The sequence below is a fragment of the Struthio camelus genome, chromosome 6 (genome assembly GCF_040807025.1).
Source record: "Struthio camelus isolate bStrCam1 chromosome 6, bStrCam1.hap1, whole genome shotgun sequence".
Lineage (NCBI taxonomy): Eukaryota > Metazoa > Chordata > Aves > Struthioniformes > Struthionidae > Struthio > Struthio camelus.
In genome coordinates, this window is record NC_090947.1 from 7,118,637 (window position 1) to 7,134,091 (window position 15,455).

General features: G+C 41.8%; 1 protein-coding gene across 14 annotated transcripts in view; it reads right to left on the minus strand.

Annotated features, from left to right (window-relative positions):
* Nucleotides 1-15,455, minus strand: part of UNC80 (unc-80 homolog, NALCN channel complex subunit) — a 142,345-nt gene that overhangs the window by 76,782 nt on the left and 50,108 nt on the right. For 9 of the 14 annotated variants that reach the window (XR_011141803.1, XM_068947929.1, XM_068947931.1 and 6 more), the window contains exons 23-25: nucleotides 7,655-7,867; nucleotides 2,858-3,029; nucleotides 431-564 (exon numbers count right to left, since the gene is read on the minus strand). Coding sequence is in view for 13 of the 14 variants with exons in the window: in XM_068947929.1 (XP_068804030.1) it covers nucleotides 431-564; nucleotides 2,858-3,029; nucleotides 7,655-7,867 (519 nt within the window). In the remaining variant the exon portion in view is untranslated. The remainder of the gene's footprint in view (nucleotides 1-430; nucleotides 565-2,857; nucleotides 3,030-7,654; nucleotides 7,868-15,455) is intronic. The other 5 variants (XM_009688661.2, XM_068947936.1, XM_068947935.1 and 2 more) reach the window with 1 other exon arrangement.

Genomic DNA, 15,455 nt, shown 5'->3' on the forward strand with positions numbered 1-15,455 from the left:
AGCTCCAGCAAATTCTCTGTAAGCCATCCTCTTGTCCTTCCCTTGACTGTCCTCTTCAGTGCTCTGTCAACTGGCCCTCCTAATCAGCTATTGTAGCACTTGATCTTTCATCTGCTGTAGTCCATCTCCCACATCTTTCAGGTCCCCAATATACAGTTTCCCAATCCATCTACTATGCTCTGCTCTATTTTGAAACCTTCTTGGACTTCCAGTGCATATTCTGCTTCTCCGGTCTACAAACCTGCTTATGTCCTTAGTCAATCCATTTAATGTGCCTTGCTCATCTTCCATATTCATCAGACCACGGCTCTTTTCTCTCTGCATCAGATATCCACCTGGGTTATTTCCCCCGTCTACCTTTCCTAAGAGACACAACGACTGGGTGGGAATGTCTCCCTCTCTCCCTCTCCAACTTCTATTGTCCACTTACCACAAGAGGCTCAGTACGTGGCCTGGGCATGTAGGGAAAGGTCTCTCGGAGGAAAGTGGTTATCTCCAGAAGGAGCTGACAGGCTGCCATTTTCAGTGCAAAAGGACAACAACATTTGGTAGGATTCACAGTGCCTGCGAAAAAATATTCCACGGTGAGAAAGGAGATTGTGCAACATCTGGAACCAAGAGGTGATGGACATTTTCACGTATGGTGCACAAAGCAAGCTGCATTAAAAAAAAGAGGAAAATCTAGACTCCTGTGCTACTTTTCCTACACTAAAAGGAACAGAGCCATACAATTATCAATCCATGTACTTAACAGCACATGCTACAGTACCAGCACACTATAGTGTATCGTTATTGAAATATCTACTAAAATAGCATGACCTCATAGCATTCTGTATATACCTTCTCACTTAATGTTAATACAGAAGTGAGAAGCAGATATCCTCCTACCCTTTTACAGTTTTGCATTCAGCCATATCTACTGCAATTCTGAAAAAAACACCGGTTTAAAACAGGATAAATATCTCAAAATATACGGAGTTATGACTAGTCAGCAAAAAAGGTACTATACCTATTATTAATTATTACCCTGACAACTGATAGCCTCCTCTGAAATCAGATTCCTTTATATGTGCACAGAATCCAAGTGCCATTCAGAGATAATCAAGAAAAAAAAATCCAGCTATTTATTCAATTTATGCATTCAAATGCTTAACCTAAAACAAAGGGCAAAGGGAAAGAGGGATTATCATATATGTGAAGCACTTAAACACACATATCAGCGCCTTTGCTTCAAATGAGTCTAAACAATCAGCTTCAAAAGCCCTACAGTTTGCAACTCATATAATTCTCTAATGCCATTCCAACCTTGAAAAGGATGATGAATTCCTCAAGACTTGACAAATTTGCAAAATACTATTTAGAATAAATAACAGAAAGCAAAAAAAACAAACAAACAAACTGCCTGATATTGCCATCTATATGCATTTGAGAGATTTGTGTTTTCACTTGCCTCCCTCCACATGTCTAATCTAATTACTTTTCACAAAGAAACAGTCCAAACCAAACAAGATGAGAGGGCATCGCAAGAATCAAACCAGATTAATTTTCTGATGCTTGCTAACTTCTCCGCACGTGTTTTTCATAATGGATGACAGACTTTGTAGGGACAGAAAGAATCTGAACATTCAAATAAAGATACAATGTACAGGGTAATGGAATACCCAACTGCATATTTTATGCTCCTCAGTCTACCCCCTGCAGCGCTCACGGTAGTTTTTGGAAGTATCTCGGCTTTCTGCAAGAATGCAGAATTGTTTTCTTCAGATCCTGGCTTTCAGAAAAGCTCTTGAGCTTTTACGCAGCTTTCTAGACCACAGCCTGTTCTCTTCAGTTTGCCTGTCCTAGACTACCCTGCTAAGCAGCTTCACATCCACTTAGGAGTGCCCGATATCCATTGGCAGGCAGGGGCGAGACAGCCCTTTCTATCTCTTGACTGTGGGAACGCAGTTCTTTTTCATCTTTCAGAAGTCATTCATAGTGCAGCAGAGGGCAAATTTCCTGTGCACGGTCCAACTTTCGATACCCCTCTGTAAGGGCCAATCAAGCATCCAGTACAGCTACCCAGACTCATATACCTGCTAACGCTGGCACCCCACCTAGTGACACATGCGAAGAACTAGCTTAGGGTCATTTCAAGGTCATTTCCTACCTCTCCCCTCTACCCCAAAGCTGGTCTTTTGGCAGTGATAAGAACAGATACAGAACATGAGAAAAAGAGACCAGCAAATACATAAACAGTGCTAGCACACTACATCCAATGGCAAACAGCACTACACGTACACAGGAACCAGTACTTTACAGCACACACACGTATACAAATGGTGTCTGGAGAGGACATAATGTGTGTTACCACCTTCACCTACCCCAGTATGTGTTTTATACCACTTTTTACAGCACTATGCTATATTTCTGCCTGAGAACTAGGCAGATATACTGAAGTCAAGATTTGAAAGCCTTTGTTAGAGCTGTGCCAATTCACATCAGGTGGGGAGATGACTCCTCAGTGTTAAGAAACACAAAAGCAGCTGATACTACAAAAATAGTTTGGCAGGGATAACTGGGAAGAATGGGAGTTTGAACCACTTTTGGCAGTCAGGTGACAGCAAGACCCAGAAAGTAAATGATTGCCCTGCTTATAACAGCAGTTGCTGACATACAAAAATGGCAACTCACTGCCTGGCTTTGCCCCCTTTTCTGTCAAAGTCCCTCAGTGCTGCTACCCATCTGCCACATTGTACAGCCAGGCATGGAAAGAACAGGGAAGGAAGCTGGAGTGGAGATGAGGGACTGGGAAATACAGCTGGGTGGCAAGAGGATGAAAAGAAAAATTAAGTGCTCCTAAAGCAGAGGTTCTTACAAGCGGGGGTTCTTGTAGTAAAGGGAGTCTCCTTACTGTCATCTAAAAAGTCTTCTTCCTCATCCTCCTTTCTCAGGCGCCTCTTGGTCTCCTCATCATAAATGAGGCCCAGTAAGTTGGCAGGGCTCTCACTCTCAGCATGGCACAGCTCGTTGAGACGGATGCCGATTGCCTGTGGACAGGAAAGGAGAAAGAGAAGCGCAAGGAAGTCAGAATTTCAGCATACCTCACTGGTGATCAAGACCTCTGTCCCTTGTAGGCTACAGAGATGTTCCACCCAGAACAGAACGCCCTAGCTTTATTTTTATTGCCTGCAAAATACAGTAAAGTGGAGAAAGGGAGGACAAGTATTTACCCCCCATCCCCCCGCCCTTTTTTTTTTTAAATCGAAATTTGCAAGCAGTTAAATTTAGGAGGATTTTTAACCACATTTCTTTCGTTTTTTTAAAGAAAAAAAGCAAGCCAGCACATTGACAGGCAGAAAGAAATTTAGTCACTATTTTGCATGAATTTTTTCCACTTTTCTTTCTCCACTCAAAATAAGTGTACTACATTTTTGCTAAGGCTTTACACTGGGAATATATGTCCTCCATTTAAGAAAGTAGCCTGTGACTTAAGAAGCCAGTAACCACTCCCTCTTTTTTCAACAAAATTGTTGCATGCCCATCAGAAAGCCTGTTTCCATCTTTAAAGGGGAGACTCCCTGATGCACTTTCCAAGGAGTTCACAATATGCATATGCAAGCTTGCAAGGTACATGGGTAATGGCATAAAGCAGATCCACATAAGGAGTATAGCCAGATAGATAGATTTCCAACAAACATAGCTGCATTCTCCAGAAGGATTTTGATTGTTCATTCATGGCTGTTTACCAGCATCATTATCAGCATGTAAACAGCCCTCATGATGCTGTCAGTAAAGCTACAGATAAGGGTGTGTTGTTAGCAAGAAGAATGCTTCCCTACTAAAACACTTCAGAGTTGATGCAAATAGTTGCCAATCTGTTATCTGTGAGCCTGTATGTTACTAAATAAACTCCATACCCCTCACTTTTTTTTTTTTTTGCTCATCTTCCAGTCATTTAAGGAAGAAATGTTCTGCTTGCTTCTCTCCAAAGGAGTAATTTATCATGTATTTTTTATGCTCTGTTGTCTATCCTAATATTAAAGCAATCATACATAATGCCACAAGTATCCTACCTAAGGAGCACTAAATTTCTAATATGTATTGTCTGCATGAATTATCCCTGGTTCTCCTAGCAAATGGATAGCACGTCACACTTGAAAAGAAAATGTCTCAACTGAAACAGCCAAAGGGAATGATAGACTAACCTGACCAGAATAGACTTACCAGTCTATCATTTAAAAAGACAGCATCACAGGTGAGATTGCATGATTCAGTAGGCTCATCACTTTAAGGGGCAGCCCAAATCCCACCTAATGTGGGAAGGGTTTACCACTGTTATTCTCTGGTGGATCCTGAGGAGGTTGAGTTAAAGGACCTGGGTAGGAAAGGAAGGTTTTACATTCATTCTTGGTCTCACTAAACTTTTACAATGGCACCCTACATCACAGTACGTGAGTAATGACAGACAAATAAGGATGACTATAATTAGCACAGATTTCCAGCCTTGTTGACTGCAAGAAAAAAAAACAGAACAAGGCCTCAGTGCATTCAGAAACTAATATATTATTTGTGCTTTGTCCAAGGATCTTCCTGTCACAGCAGCAGCTCTGCTGCCACAAAGCACCAAGGATGGTGGTGTACAGTGTTGACAATTTTCTAGTAGCATAGAGCCCGGCTTCGGGCATAAAAGTACAATGTATGCAGCCTGGAGCAGGCTGATCTGGTCCAACCTTTTTCATACTGTGGACTGGGTACCAGCTTTAGGACCTCATCTGAGCTAGCAGAGATGAGCTGGGTGAGGTATACTATCTTCTTGATACTGGAGCACTGCGCGTGTGCACAGTAACTCTGCCCAGCATGCTGATACTGTCTATGGTAAGATAAGCGAACACGTGGAAATGGCAACACTGTCTGCAGCAGGTGCCTGTTACCACAGCAATTGAAAGCTGTTTCTCCTCATGGTTCAGCCGCTCTGCTTGGAACCTGATCAGAGCCAACAAAAGCAGCTGTCTGAGGAGCACCGTTGCAAGTTTCTAGCCCTACAGGCTTAACTACTGGCTGTCATTTATGCTTGCAGCCAGCTTCATCTGAAACAGCTTCTGGGAGGCAAAAGCAGAACCAGAGGACCAGCCTTTCCCAACAGTCAAAGAACATAAAGGACTGTACCCCAGCAGTGCTATGTACAGACCAACCCTGAAGCATGAAGCTGTGTGGGGCAGATGATGCTGCTCTTGGTAGCTATACTGTCCCATCCTCCAGTGAGGAGAAACAGAATGCTGGTGGGCAGCTGCACCCTCTCAAGGGTGCAGTCAAAAGAGAAGAAAATTACATGGTAAAGATTATGCTCCAAATCCTCTGCTGTCTTAGAGTAGGATAAAAGTGATGCTTTTCTCCGCTGGGGTGGCTAAGCAGCTAACACACACATGCTGTCCCTAAGAGTGGACAATACTTCCAGATACACCTTCTACTGCTACTAAAACTAAGGGGAAGAGAATGATGGTTCTGCTCTGTTTGAAAATCATAAAATGAAATTGGCATTTGCCACAGAAAAGTATATTTTACTTAAAAGATCCCAAGAGAGGACAAGAAATAAAAGGAGAGTTAAAATATAAGAAACAAGTTGTAATAAAAAATGGCCACTTTGACAATGTTCTTTTAACTTGTGCCATTTGTGGATATAACTGAGAATCAGGGAGGATGATAATTCATATTTTTTCACTTTTAGCAGTTCTTCATACGTGCCATTCTGTTTACAACTGAACCATGCTAAATCATCAGCTATATCAGTGAGGATTACAGGAAAGTCTCACTTCCAGAGACCACAACACATTTTTCACAGTAATATTATAGGGCACAGAAAACAGGAGAGAGAAGTTAATTTTCTTGATTTTCAAGCATCCAAAACCAAAGATTCCTTCCAATTTCCCTTCCAATGTCCTCAGACTGAGTAGAGAGATCTTCTGTTTTTCTGCCTCTCAGGCCTGGGGTAGCAAGGCCTATACTTGAAGTGGATAGCCTTAATAAAAGTCAAACCAAGGCACATTTTATGTACTTCTTCCTAAAGACATAACCACTCCTCCTGTTATGCTTACAAACCATCAAGAGTGTAGAAAGATTAAAGAGAAGCTGCTAGCCATCAAAACTCCCTGGCTCCTTTCTCACATCATTGCTCCTTTCTTGCATCATGTGGTAGTACTTTTTTTTAACACTTAGGAAAGGAAACCTTCCTGGATTTTCTCTAACTCAGCCTATTTTAGTTTCTAAAAATGGCAGTTGGACGGGAATCTAACTGCCTCCTTATGGTTATTCACTTGCTCCCGTTTTTCTCAGAACCTGAAGGAAAGAAATGTCTGGAAGCATGAAGTCCACTAGGACAGGTATATAGCCCTGACTGGTAGTAATGCACGCAAATCCTATGTTCCCCACTTGGAAGGGGTCTTCAAAGGAGTTAGGCTAATATGGTGACCTCCTGAAATATAGAGGGCAAATAAATTCACATTCCCCCCCCCCCCTTTTTTTTTTTTTTTTTTTTTAAAAGAAACTCAGTTCTCTGTGCCATGATTTTTAAGATAGTCACCCGTGTTTGAGACATAACGGCGAGTAGTGCAAGGGTCTCCAGATACCATTCCCTGGCCTAGCTTCAGAAACAGAAGCAGGACAACAGCCAAGAGACAAGGTTTATTAGTTCACGTACTAAGGCTATCCTGTGCTCAAATCAATGCTAGGCTCTCCTCGGGCTGTGCTGTGTAGCGGGGATGTACTGGGTCAGCACTGGCTCAGCGTTCCCCGCAACATGCTCTCACGAGGAATGTAGATTCCTTTAACCTAGAAGAATATGGGTCAGACAGGCGTTTTTAGCATGGCTTATGTAAGTACTCCAAGACTGCTGACTATTTGGTTTTCCCCAAATTCTGTCCTCCTGAACACAAACCTCATTTTCAGCCAGACATATTACATATCCAGTACCATAAAGATAAAAGGAACTTCTCCCACTCTTTCTTGTTGTGTGAAATGACTTGCAATAAGCATCAGACCTTCAGCAGATAGGTCCTGGTGGACTTCCAAAGAAAGCGTAAGCAGTGCTGAGCAGGCAGACAAGGTGATTGACTAGTTCACATATTGTAAGAGATCGTGAAAAGAAGGCATCAAAGGACACTTGAAGGACCCAAGTTCAAAACAAGTAAAAGGAGATAGCTCTTCACGTGACGTGTAGCAGCCCTGTGGAATTCCTTGCCAAAGGATGATGAGGGTTAACAATTTGCATGGGCTCAAAGAGACACTGAACAAGCACGTTGAAGAGAAAGCCACTGAGGGTTACTAAATGCACAGCATCACATCTAGCTCAAGCAACCCAGGGCTAAATATAGTTGGAACCTAGAAAAAAGCAAGAAGTATCATAGAGACTGCTCTTACTCTTCCTTAGGCATTCCCATATAACAAGTGCTGGAAATAGAACAGTGGGCCAGATGAATCGTCAAACTGAACAAGAGTGGCTGGTGTTACATCCTCATAAAGTCCATTTCTATTAGGAGAACGGCTGATTTTGACAGGCTATGAAGTCTGAAGGGAGGCTTGTGAGTCCCCATTTTACTAGGACTGAAATTCTATGTGTGATCCAGTTACCATTACATTTTACTGTATTTGTGAATGTGAGTAGATGAGAAACACTTACATCTCCCCATTGGTAGAACAGCTTAGCTGCATTCCACTGCAGCTTCTGGTTCCTTTTGTTGCCTACGATAGGAGAACGTCCACGGGACAGGCCTTTCTTAGTAATATTCACATGGTGGCCTTTCATCCACTCAGGCCAGTTGCCACGGTTACAGCGGTGAACAAAACGTGCACACTCAAGGAACAGGGCTGCTCTTGCCACCACAGGAGCTTCCTGAAAAGGTTGCAAAAAAAAAAAATCACCTTAAATACAAATACAATCAAGAAGCTCTCCAAATACTGGAGGTTTGACTGCTTCACGAGCTTGCTATGGAGTCACACAGACTGAGCAATCTCTCCATCAAAGTCTGAAACCAGGATCTCTGCCCTCTGTGGATGAGTCTCACCTCTAGAGCTAAAACCAAGACCTACAAACACTGAAGTTATACCTAATCCAGCCACTAGAGGGGCAAAAAGAGTCACATTATAGGCAGCCTTCTACTTCACTATCTCTCTATAATCTTTTCTTTCAGAAACCCTATCACTGCCAAAAATGAGGAGCATGCTGCTGACACTTTTACTGGAGGAGCAAGTCAAGTTTTCTTTAGCACAAATGGCAGTATAGCCATATGAATCCCAGCTTTTGCATGTCATGATGAGTTTCTGTTTGTGCAGCTTTGGAGTGGAAGCCTGAATGGAGGCTTGCTGGAACTAGGAAAGGTAATATTTGTACTAATAACAATCAAATATGGAGGGTCAAAACCTTTACTGATGTCAATCAACAAAATTTTACTGGCCTAGCTTCACTGGCCTTAGCAGACATTAGACAATTTAGTCTTAAACTCAGCGTTAGGCATGAGTTTGAAAGTGATGGCCTTGATTATTTTTCAGGAAAAATTCCCCTCACCACTCGAAAGCACACTTTTCCTTTAATGGGAGAAATGATACTTAATGTAGCTGAATTTGTATTAAACAGCCCTGCAGGAACAGAGTCAGACCAATAAAGAGTGCTTCTGAAACTCCCTCTCAAACGTGTTTAAAAACGGACACCGCAATTTGTTTCTCTAGGGGTTTCTTAGACTTGGGAAGGAGCTCCCTTCCCAGCAGTCTACACTCTGTGAAAATAACATCTTTACAACCATGGAAAGTGATTAAAAGCAAATGGCCCTCCTCATTTCCTTTTAATTTCCTCTCTTTTCCTGCAGTTCTTGTAAGCAAAAATCCTTGTGGCGGATGGCTTGGAAAACCAACAGTATGACAACGTCCACAGCTCAGCTCTGAAAAGTTCTGTAACAGGGATTTCACAGAGCACAGACGGGTTCCATATATTTAGATGCTGGCAGTTTAATGAGACAATTTAAACAGGTCAGGATCTACCTATAAGGGGAGGCTCCTTAACTGTGGTTCATAAACAACAGATGATACCTGAGACCATGGAAGATGGATTTGTAGTAGGTCTGTGGAACATTATTAAGTAGTGCTTCCAGTAGTGCTTTAATCAGAAGTTCAAAGTAAGACATTTTGAACCAGTAGCCCAAAAGTTCAGCAGTTGCCTTAGGAAATTCTACAGTGCAGATAAGCTTACAGCCAGAAATGTCTCCTAACAGGACTGAAAAAAGTCACGCCTTTTTAGAGGACTGGCCAAAAAAAAAAAAAAAGTTTTGTCTATATTAACGAGAATACATATATGCTAATGGCTTGCTCACGCAGCAACCTGTTGCAGCTTTTTGTTCATGTTTTATTCAAATGATGGAAGAAAATATCAATCTTCTAACAATTCTCTTGAATAAGAATAACTTTACAGCTGACCCAAGATTCTGATCCAGAACGGCAGAAATCCAAAGTCAGATACTAAGTGGTAGCCAGAAACAAAGCTTGTATCTAGCACCTGGAAAAACCATTACAAATTACTCATTTCATTGCTGCATGAAATATGGAACACAAGATAAGTGCAGACTTTATTTAGTTCTCACAGAGTAAAATCTTAACCAGAGCTGGAGACGTGTAAGCACGGAGAAGATGAAGCCTCATTCTTAGGCTCCTTCTGTTTTAGTTCGGAATAAAATCACAATTTCTTACCATACAGGAATCTTGTGAAGATAAATGTTGTAAAGGTTATGGAAGCACTTAAATATTAAACTAAAGGAGAAGAGCAAAGGGGAGGAAGAATGTGTCCTGATACGGGAGTTCCAAATTCAAAAACACTTAAAAGACCCTGTGCGTGAAGGAGGATTTTCTCAACATCACGGGGCACAAGCTCCCTGTGATTGCTTACCTGAGGCTCAGAGCAATCTGAAGCAGCAGCAAGAGAAAGATGAAGATGTGACAGAATGGACAGGGATGGATTCACACCACAGAGAAACACATCACAAATGGAGAGAAATGAATCAGGCAGGCGATACATAGCTGAAAAGAACACAAGTTACCATGGTCACTGTTAAAACTCCACACAGCAGCAATACTCTCACAAGACTGCCCCTGCTCATGAAACCATTCATAAGTCTACTTTCTACATGAGAACTACCATGCCTTTTGGAAATTGTTTTTGCACTGTATAAATTGACATGACTAAGAATCCACCTTTTTCTTAACAATATTTCAAGTACTCCCATTGGAGCTTTTCAACGGATAACAACAGAAAAGGTAAAGACCTGGGTGGGGGAAGCATATATATAATGAATTTGGAATTTTACAGCATGACATTACTGTCCAAGTACGTCTGATTCTGGAGAGGTTTATGACCAAAGAGCTTTTAGGTCCAGTTTTCTCTTCAAGGACAATGAATTTTATAAGACTAATTTACCAGAGGTAATTTTCTTGTGCCCTTCCTTATCCTCTGCAAGGCACTTTGAGCAAAAATTCATTTCTAATGGCCCAATCTCTTCAGGAGAGGGGAAAAAAAAACAAAATAGCAGCAATCTACTTTGAAAGTAAATGAAGCAAATGCAAGTATTGTCAAAGATGCTGGATAGCTCTGCTCTTTGTCTAGCCATAAAGCAAGTCTGGCATGAGAAGTAGTTGAGGACGTATATGCAAGACAGGTCATGAGTGAATTATCAACCACTGACTAGAATTGCCTTTAAAAAGTTAGTTCAGTCTCTTCAGTTATGTCTAAAAAGGGTCAGGTAGAAGCCATGACACACCTCCTTGCTTCTGCTTCCGCTGATCCATAATGGAGGGCCTGTTCAGAGCAATCTCTGATTTCCTTCCAGGTCATATGCCCTCCTATGGGCTTATATTCCTCATACGGAAAAAGGGACAGGGGAACAATAGTCTTTCTAACATCTTTGGTATCATCAAGTTAGGACATTAGCAAGTAGCGCTGATCTTCCGGTTTAGGCTTAGCTTCTGTCCTCCCACTACTTGGCAGATCCTCCCAAACATAACCCAGCTGCAAAGCAGTGCCATTATGACATTTCAGCAAGGATAAGAGGTATACATGTTAGAATAGATTAGCTCACGTATCTTAGAGGACGCATTGGAAGAGTATAATGAGGATAAACTTCACATGTGCTAAACTGGCCAAAGGAAAGCTCATATTTCTCCACCTTAGTCCTTAAACCAATCAGATGTACACTAGTCTAATTAGGATAGTCTTCAAAGAGAGTCTCCTCAGAGTATAAGAACGGTCCTTCCAATGTGCAGCAAGTCAAGCAAGCCTGACAGAAGCCCAGCATGAATGGACATGTTGCTCCTTACTGAACTCAAACACAAAAAGGAAATACACAGAAGGTGGAAGCAGGAAAAGGCTACTTGGGAGGAATACAAAGACCTTGCCCACTCAGGAAAGCCAAAGTTTAGCTGGAGCTGAAAGTAGTAAGGAGGGCGATTGGCAACAAGAAAGGTTTCTAAGTATATCATTAGGAAAAGGAAGGCTAAAGAGAATGTAGGGGACAGGAGACCTAGTGACCAGCAACAGAGAAACAGCTGAGGTACTCAATGGTATTTTTGCCCATGTTCTCTACTGGTCAGCCTTGTCCTCAGGCTTTCCAGATCCCTGAGCCTCCTAGAAGGTTTTGCGGGAATGAAGAAATACCCACAGTAGAGAAAAAATTGTTAGGGATCCCTTAACCCACTTGGACTTACACATGTCCATGGAACCAGATGGGATGCATCCAAGGGTGTCGAAGGAGCTGGCTGATACTATTGTTAGGCAGTTATCATCTTTGAAAGATTATAGCAATTGGGATAGATTCCTGATGACTGGAAAAAGACAGACACCACATCCATCTTCAAGAAGGGCAAGGAGAAGGATTCAAGCAACTATAGGCCAGTCAGCCTCTCCTCAGTCCCTAGGAAGGTAATGGAGCAAATCCTTTTAGAAGTCATTTCTGGATGCAAGAAGGTGACAGGGAGCAGCCAGCATGGGTTTACCAAAGAAAGGCATATCCTGCTTCATTGCTTTCTACGACCAGATGACTCCTGCTGTGGACAAGGGAAGGGCAGTGAATGTTGTGTACCTTGATTTTAGCAAGGCTTTTTACACAGTCTCCCCTAGACTCCTTATCATCACACTGGTGAGATATGGAGTGTTTAAGTAGCTGATTTCAGTAGCTAAGTTCAGTGAATTATGATCAGTGGTGCAAAGTCTAGCTAGTGGCCAGTAACTAGTATGATCAGTACAGTTTACTGTCTTCATTAACCACCTCGATGATGAGATGGAGTGCACTTTCAGCAAGTTTGTGGATGAGACCAGTTCGGGAGTAGCAGTCAATATGGTCGAGGGCAGGGCTGGGCAGGGCAGAGGACATTCAGAAAAGCCTGGACAGGCTAGAGAAATGGCCTGACCAGAACCTCATGAAGTTCAGCATAAGCAAATGCAGAGCCTTACAAGCGGGATGGAATAACCCCATGCAACAGTACAGCCTGGGAGCTGACCGTCCTGGAAGCCACTCTGTAGAAAAGGATCTGGGGGTCCTAGTGGACAAGCTGAACATGAGCCAGCAGCGGGCCCTTGCAGCAAAGGAGGCCAGTTGCATTCTGGGCTGTATTAGTATGAGCATAGCCAGAAGGTTCAGGGAAGTGATCCTTCCCTCTATTCAGCACTTGTGAGAGTACATGTAGAATACTGCATTCAGTTTTGGGCTCCCCCATAGAAGAAAGATATTGACATGCTGGAGCAAGTCCAGTGAAGGACCATCGAGCTGGCCACGGGGCTGGAGAACATAACATTGGAGGAGAGACTGAGAGAACTGGTTTTGTTCAGTCTCAAGAAGAAAAGGCTAAGGGAAGACCTTGTTGCATTCTACAACTACCTGATCAGAGAACACAGAAGGCAGGAGATCCATGGACAAAACATGGAGCCAGACTCTTCTCAGAGGTGCACAGTGACAGGACAAGAGGCAACAGACATAAGTTGGAACATGGGAAATTCCAATAATATATTGTTAAAAAAAAATTACCATGAGAGTGAACAAATACAGAGCAGGTTGCCCAGAGAGATTGTGGAATCTCCATCCTTAGAGGTATCAAAAATTCAACTGTACAAGTCCTTGAGAAATATTATGTAATTAAGACCTGTTTTGAGCAAGGGGCTGGACTAGATGACCTCTGAAGATCCCATCCAATCTAAATTATTCTAGGATACTTAAAGCAACATCTTTACACCAAGCCAGACAGTGGTTTGTTGGAACCCTGTGCAGAAACCTGACCACAAACTGAGATATTGTATCACTTGCCTTTCAACCTCCAAAGTTCTTATAAAGGGAAAGAGATTCAATTTTATTATTGCCAAGTCTGGATTTCAGCTGATGACAGGGATCAAACTGTCTGCAAGGTATTATAAATTGTCATTAAATGTTTGCTAAGCCATAAATTGCTTGTGGTTTTACAAAATTCAATCAAGAATGGATGCTGTTTCTGGGAAAATATGTTGCTACATAGTTTCTAATCCTAAAGCCACCCTCAGTTCAATGTATAAATAAATCATTATCTCCATAATGGATGCAACCTTTGTTTCACCAATTTCTTTAAATCACTGGCAAATCCGTATAAACATCCAGACTAATCAAAGATCTTCAAGTCATTGTAAGAATGGCATTTCTTGTGAAAATGTGCATGAAAAAGCATGCTGAAAAAGCTTAAGAAAGAATTGAAATTGGAGCTGTTTTCCTTTACTTTTACTGCCATAGCAACTAGGCTGGGTAAAATGACTTAAGTAGCTTTTAATTTGCATCAAACCTGATTCCAACTATATTTCAAAAGCTAGAAGAGGGAAGTTTAAAAAAAAAAAACACAATATTTCCTGCTGACTATGCTCTACTGAAATAAAATAGGAGAATTTTCCATAACAGCATATCTAACCATTAGCAATACAGTGAAATGACAAGTTGTCACCTTTTGAAAACTACAACGCATGTGACTTAATTTCCAAATATTTCCAATACCTTTTGGACAAAACGTCAGCTGAGCAGGTACTTGTAAGGGGTCTCCCAAGCCTGTAATTAGAACAAGGTTTTGCTTCTCTCTAGCTGCAACCCTTGTGAAATTCTGATCTCAGATGCCTGAGCTCCCATTAACATCCATAGCTACCTCCAAAATGAGACCGCTGCATAGAGCGGCTCTCATAGTTCAGAGAACATCTGCAGGTATTACGATTAGAAAATGTAGAGAAAGAGTCCAATTCACAGTCACTGAAATGATAGATTGAGGTTTAAGTTGTCTCATTCTCAGCCTGCTGATGTTACAAGGAGTATACAGTGAAAAACAATAAATGCAGAAGGTGTCTACGCATTCTAGTAGGTGTCATGACTTTCTGCTTTGTGACATATATATCCATTTTGTGCATCTCTTAGGGGGCATAGGGGGCAAGCTATTCAGGCCAGCTTACTTAGCTCCCCACTACTGGGTTACAGAATTACAAACTGCCGTATGTAAAATGCTTTGCTCCATGTCTCAAGTCACAGCCTCTCTGAGGCCACAAAGCAGAAGTCCAAGAAAGCATGAAAAGCAAGACTTCTGGCAGCTTGAATATTGCTTATCTGCTCTATATCATAATCGTAATCACAGGTAGCAAGAAAAGCCCTTGGTCCAGACAGTTCACTGTAATAACCTTACCGGTTCAATACTCCTGGGAAGTATTACAAGTCTTCAGAGCAAATGCTGTGACACAGTCCTGCTTTCACTAAGTGATTATAGACTGACAGTAAATACAAAAACACAAAATGCAAGTGGCCTTAGTCTGAACATCTCCAAAGTCAACTTGTCAGAACAGAACTGAAATCTACCCAGAGTTGAATTAAAATATGCTGATGGCACTGACCTGACATGAGAATATTACTAAAGTCCCCAAACCTTGATCTAGTGCTTAATATGCATGAAAGTACTTGTATGTGTACAAGGAATGCAATATAATACACTTTTTACATAAAACATTCCTATTTGTGGAAGCTATAGTGAAATCAACACTATTTTATTGACTATAATAATTTCTATTCTAATCAGTTTAAACGAGTCACTGTGGACTGACAAACACCATGCCCAAATCAGATTCCATACCCAGACTTCAACAAGGATGCCCCCTTACCATGTGCTCTGGCCAGAAACAGCTTCCTTAACAATTCAGCCTCCCACCAAAGCCTTCTGCATCATTCAGTGGGAAAGGAAACCGAAATTCTCTTTTGTAAGTCAGCTCTGGCGATCCTAACAGATATATTCCAATAGTTCACTATCACCACTAGCTTTTCAGTTGACTTAATACATGGCACAGAGCAAGCTGGTCTGTGGCTTAAGCATGAGGCAAATTTGAAAAACAAATAAGATTTTCTCAGGCAACAGGGGCATCACTGCCAACCCACGATTTACAGCCTGATTTATTAGTGTAC